Source organism: Triticum urartu, chromosome 2A (genome assembly GCF_056163025.1).
Source record: "Triticum urartu cultivar PI428250 chromosome 2A, HENAU_Tu73, whole genome shotgun sequence".
NCBI lineage: Eukaryota > Viridiplantae > Streptophyta > Magnoliopsida > Poales > Poaceae > Triticum > Triticum urartu.
Window position 1 is genome coordinate 654,760,860 of NC_141874.1, and position 6,000 is coordinate 654,766,859.

Genomic DNA, 6,000 nt, shown 5'->3' on the forward strand with positions numbered 1-6,000 from the left:
GAAATCAACTCATCTTTCCAGCAACACACTTGGTTTGCCAAGTTGATGCCTTGTTCATCATTTTCCTTCCGGAGCACGCATATGCATTGCATATCACATCCCACATGTCATGTCATGTTTTGCATCATGTTGATTGTGCATTGCACCGTGATTGATTGTTGGTCATTTGCTTGTGTTCTTGCTTTGGGTAGAGCCGGGATACGAGTGCGTGATCGAGGAACCCGTTGAGTACGCTTATGAGGATCAAGCTTTCGTCAACTCGGAGAACTTTGCAGGCAAGATGACCATACCTTCGAAATCACTTTTATCTTTGCTTGCTAGTTGTTCGCCCTTTTGCTATGCCGTGCTACCTACCACTTGCTATGTCATGCTCTCATTTTGCCATGTCAAGCCTCTAACCAACCTTTTCTAGCAAACCGTTGTTTGGCTATATTACCGCTTTTGCTCAGCCCCTCTTATAGCGTTGCTAGTTGCAGGTGATGTTGAAGTTTGTTCCATGTTGGAACATGGATATTGTTGGGATCCACATATACACCATAGTGTAGCTAGCTGATAAACCAATACTCGATACTGATACTGGATGGACTGATGCAGTACAAATGTTTATTTTCATATACAAGCTTACAAGTTTGTGGTATTACATAGGCAAATGGATCTTTTTTACAAGGATCCATGCTTTATTCAAAAATTAAATCCGTATATACTGCGTGGTGCTGATAAACTATACTCGATGGTGCATGGACTGACTGATGTAATAGTAGCAGTGTTTAAGAGTTGTCCATGGTGGGGTAGTAGGCGTAGGTGGCCATGCCGCAGTTGCCGCCGTTCCCGCGCGTGAGGCGCATGTAGCCCCCCTCGCCCCACCCCGTCCCCCACTGGTTCTTCACCAGCCAGTAGGCCTGCCCGCCGCTGTCCGTTCCGTAGCCCACCACCGTCACGCCGTGGTTCAGGTTCTGTCCACACGACGAGCTGCCGGTGTACACGCCCCTCATATAGTGCTGGAAGTCACTGTCAGCCTCCACGGGCACGGCCACCGGCTGTCTGGCCGCGAGCTCCTGCAAGGCGCCCTCGTCGCCGTGCAGCTCCACCATTCGGGGGGCGCCGCCGACGGAGGCGACCGAGTTTGGGCTGACGCTGCTGCTGCGGCACGCGCCCTGCTGACCGGTATACGCGTAGGCTTCCTCGGGCTGAAGGCCGCCGCTCGAGGCGACGTAGCTTAGGGCGGCGTTGATGTCGCCGCCATTGCAGGAGTTGGCGCCGCCCGTGCAGTCCAGCACCTGCTGCTCTGACATGGAGATGAGGTTGCCAGTGGCGATCTTTACGAGCCCCTCCGTCGCTGCTACCGCCGCGAACGCCCAGCAACAACCTGTACGTGTACATTCATTTGCGAACTTTGGCTTATGCTATGGCGTTACGTTAAATTACATATATGCATGCATACATTGCAGGAGCTGTAGATTCTTACCGCATGAGCCTTGGTTCTTGACTTGGGTGACGGCACCCGCGGCCCTCCAGTCCACGCTGTCCGGCGTGGACTCGAACTGAGCCTTGGACATGTTGACCGCGGCCACCGGCGTGCTGTCCACGCCGTGCTGGTGGCGGTACCCGAGGTGCTTCTCCGCGAACTCTTCGCTGGTGAGGTCGGAGAACTGATTGAGGCCGAGCGTGTATGTCCGGTTGCCCGCCCGATTGACAGCGTCCACGTGCCGCGCGTTGGCCGCGAACACCTCCTGCCGGCGTAATTTCTCGGCAGCGTTCGTGTATTCGCGCCCGAACTTGGCCATCCACCGCTCGTGCCGGGCGGCCAGCGCGTCCCCTCGCGCCGCGGCAGCGCTGACAAAGGCGGAGGCGGCCACGAGCACGAGCAGAAGCGCAAGCACTGTGCCGTCGAGGCGGCGAGAGCTGTGAATCGGCGCCATTAGTTAGCTGTGGTTAATTTCCTTACTTCTTGCAATGGTTTACTAAGCATGTAGCAACCATGCTGCCCGCGCTTCTATTTATATCGCGCGCGCATGGCGAGCAAGACGGGGCATACGAGCGGATTTCATACTTTTCGTCGATGGGTCCGCGTTCATACGCCGTAGTCGAATGTACGTGCTGACTGGGAGTCCGTGAATGTTTCTTTCCGTCGGTGGTTGTTCTCTCGTCTCTTTGTATATCCTTCTTCTACTTCTCGAAGATTTTTCTTGTTTGCAGGATGGTGCGGCAAAGTGCTCTATCCACACGCATATACCGTCGTACACGCACAGAGCTGGAGTACGTTGCTGCCTAATCGAAATTGACCGGATCAGCGTGCACTTTCGCATATAGTTTGGCCGATGTGTGTGGTCTGGATTACAAGTTTGGCTTATATTTTCATAGGAGAACGACAACACATGACTTCTCATTCTATTAAAAAAATTGTTTTAGATACATCAAATGTGCTATATATAAAGCAAGATAATGTGCACGGCTAACTCTTATAAAACTAGCCATAGTGAGGAGTAGCATGTCATTTTCTCCACAGGCCAACCTCGTCTCTTGAGCCCTGCGCATCAATCTGACTACCTTTAAAAGCCTCCACGGGCCAGATCCGACTTGATACAGCCCAGCTATGTCGCAACCCTTGAATCCGAGCCGAGTTCGAGCTAGCCACTACCAAGTGCTCTTATTCCACGCGCTAAGTGAGGTATAGTGAGCAAACACTTTTTTATAGCACATGTGACTTTATTAATACTCACAGTCATTACAGGTACTCTTCTTTGGATCCACGGTCTAAGAAAATTACCAAGTAACTTGTACAACTAAGAATTACAATGAATATCAATCTTTGTAAGACGGAAAAGTGCCGATACTTCAGTATAGAAACTATAGGGGACTGAAACAGCGATATTGTCACTCGTTCATCCCCAAAAACTTAATTAACAATAAAGGTTTCTGAAAGCCCATGAGTCGTCCATAAAAAAGCTGAAAGCCATGAACAATGAATGTATTTGGGTCATGGATGAACCTTCGGAAGTCTAAGTCGCCTAACCACAAAAATCTTCCGCATAACAGCGAGGAAAGATTCCAACTCCACAAAGAATCAAACTACCAAAGCAACATGACACATAAATTCATCAGATTTGAATATCAAGTCACTGCACAAAAAGTAGAGTAAGTTTATTCCAGAACATCACTAAATGTTGAAGAAGTCTAAAAGTTACTTGATGATTTTAGCCCCCCCTCCCCCCCCCCCCCCCGGCCAAGCAAGATGGCAGTCGTTTCGTCCGACAGCGGCTAGGGCTCCATTTCCTATGTCTGTGCCTATGTAGCTACCCAACTGGGAGTGAGCAAATATGTATGTGTTTGAGTTTAGAGAATGGTAGTTGGGCTCGCCCATTTCCAACTCGCTCTGTGGCTGTATTTCTTATTTTTGTAGGTACAATCAAACTTTTTGTTCAACCATTGTTTGAGTGGTCCTATTAGGTGGCTTCCGCATGGGAAACGTGTGCGGGCGCTCACGCGAGCCCCAAGGGGGGCGCGACCCAGTAGAGTTTGCTCGCCTGCACCGCTCGCTCGGCCGCTCGCTGCAGGTTTTTGTTGTTGTTGATCTTTTAAAAAACAGCGGTTTTTCAATACTAATGAAAAATTCGTGAAATCAAAAAAGGTTTACGGATTTTATAAGCAAGTTCATCCATTTGAAAAAAATCATCAAATTTGGAGAAAAAAAAGTTCACAAATTTGAGAAGAGTTCATCAATTTTCAAAAAAAGTTCATCAATTTTTAAAAAAGGTACGCAGATTTTGAAATAAGTCACAAATTTTTAAAAAAAGTTCATTGATTTTAAGGAAAGTTCATCGACTTTGTAAAATGTTCATCTTCAAAAGAAGTTCATAAATTTTGAAAAGAAAAGTTCATTGATTTTTTAGAAAAAGGTCATCGATTTTGAAAAAAGTTTTGTTTCTTGGTTTCGGCCGGTTTCCAACATTGCACCTCACGGAGCGCCTTAGACAGCCCTTGTCTAGTTTTGCATGTTTCCGACTGGTTATAAAAGGTGGCTCAAAATGTTTGCACACTTTAGAAAATGATCCCATTTTTAAAATAAAACAGCTTGAATTTTAAAATGTTCCCAAATTTTTAAAAATGTTCACAAATATAAACAGCATCACAAATTTAGTTTTTCATAAAAAAATAAATACACCTAAAATTTAGAACATGTTCAAAAACTTAAAATTATGGCAAATATTTAAAATATATTCATAAATTTGAAACAAAATGTTAATTAATAAAAAAATTGTGAATTAAAAAATGTTTCATAATTTAAGAATATCTCAAGTCATAAATATTCATGAATTTAATAAAATGTCCATGGGTTTATTTTTTGAGTAATTAAAAATATATTTCTGAAAATTTTAAAATGTTCACATTCAAAATAAGGAAAAGGAAAATGAATTAAATGGAGAGGAAACCAGTAAATTAGACAAGAAGAAATAGGACAAAGAAGTATTTGGAACCTTCCCAAAACTAGTGGAGAAAAAATGACACTGGGTTAGCCAAATAGTGAGTGCCTGGGGTGCGTGTTTGGTCCACTCAATAGGGAAACACACCACCACGACCCACCGGCAGGTCTGTTGTTGTGCCGAGGAGATCCCGTCGAGGCGTACTAGCTGCCATCGGGACACATAGGACTCCCAAGCAACTAATCAAGGTAATTAAGGAAATCGCAGGTGACTCCCAACCTTAGTCGCCGCTATAGCTTCCCTACACGCGTCGCCTCGCCCCCCCCCCCCACCTCTTTCCCGTCGAGAGGCCACGTCGACTACAAGGTGAGTGGGGACTGATCCATTTCGCTTTCTTTTCCCTAGGTTTTTGTTTTCCTGGAGACGTCGATGAGGTGGAGGCGGCAATGGCATGTTGAAATAAGTTCTCTCCAGTTTCTCCCTACCTCGAGGGTTGTAGGATCGAAAGTATGTCTAGAGGGGGGGTGATTAGACTACTTGACCAAATAAAAATCTAGCATTTTCCCTATTTTAAGTCTTGACAGATTTTAGCAACTTAGCACAAGTCAAGCAATCAACCTACACATGCAAGTCTAAGAGTATAGCAGCGAAATGTAAAACATTTGCATATGAAGGTAAAGGGAGGAGTTTGGAGGGAGCAAACGCAATGTTGACACAGAGATTTTTGGCATGGTTCCGATAGGTGGTGCTATCGTACATCCACGTTGATGGAGAGTTCAACCCACGGAGGGTAACGGTTGCGCGAGTCCACGGAGGGCTCCACCCACGAAGGGTCCACGAAGAAGCAACCTTGTCTATCTCACCATGGCCATCACCCACGAAGGACTTGCCTCACTAGGGTAGATCTTCACGAAGTAGGCGATCTCCTTGCCCGTACAAACTCCTTGGTTCAACTCCATAATCTTGTCGGAGACTCCCAAGTTACACCTAACCAATCTAGGAGATACCACTTTCCAAAAGGTAATAGATGGTGTGTTGACGATGAACTCCTTGCTCTTGTGCTTTAAATGATAGTCTCCCCAACACTCAATTCTCTCTCACTTATTTGGATTTGCTGGAAAGATGATTTGAGTGGAAAGCAACTTGGGGAAGGCTAGAGATCAAGATTCATATGGTTGGAATGGAATGTCTTGGTCTCAACACATGAGTAGGTGGTTCTCTCTCAGAAAATGAATGCTGGAAGTGTAGGCACGCTTTGATGGCTCTCCTTACTAATGAAGGAAGGGTGGAGGGGTATATATAGCCTCCACACAAAATCTAACCGTTACACACAATTTACCAAACTCGGTGGGACCGAATCAGAAAACTCGGTCAGACCGATTTATTTCATAATGTGATCGTTAGGCATTTCGGTGGGACCGACATGTCAACTCGGTGGGACCGATTCTATTAGGGTTAGGGCATAACGTAATCTCAGTGAGACCGATTACACAAACTCGGTGGGACCGATTTTGGTAATAGGTGATACGTCTCCAACGTATCTATAATTTTTGATTGCTCCATGCTATATTATCTACTG

General features: G+C 45.9%; 1 protein-coding gene across 1 annotated transcript; it reads right to left on the reverse strand.

Moving 5' to 3' along the window:
• Positions 1-587: 587 nt before the first annotated feature.
• On the reverse strand, positions 588-1,958 carry LOC125533895 (senescence-specific cysteine protease SAG39-like). Its single transcript, XM_048697223.1, has 2 exons — positions 1,466-1,958; positions 588-1,366 (listed from the first exon to the last, which is right to left on the reverse strand). Exons 1-2 carry the CDS (start codon positions 1,917-1,919, stop codon positions 768-770), a joined length of 1,053 nt encoding a protein of 350 aa, XP_048553180.1. The 5' UTR covers positions 1,920-1,958; the 3' UTR covers positions 588-767.
• Positions 1,959-6,000: the final 4,042 nt, after the last annotated feature.

Bases quoted from the DNA above. Each gene is read 5' to 3' on its own strand.
- LOC125533895 (XM_048697223.1), bottom strand. From the start codon at position 1,919: ATGGCGCCGATTCACAGCTCTCGCCGCCTCGACGGCACAGTGCTTGCG. The intron at 1,367-1,465 runs GTAAGAATCTAC...GTACACGTACAG, and splicing joins CAAGAACCAAGGCTCATGCG to GTTGTTGCTGGGCGTTCGCG.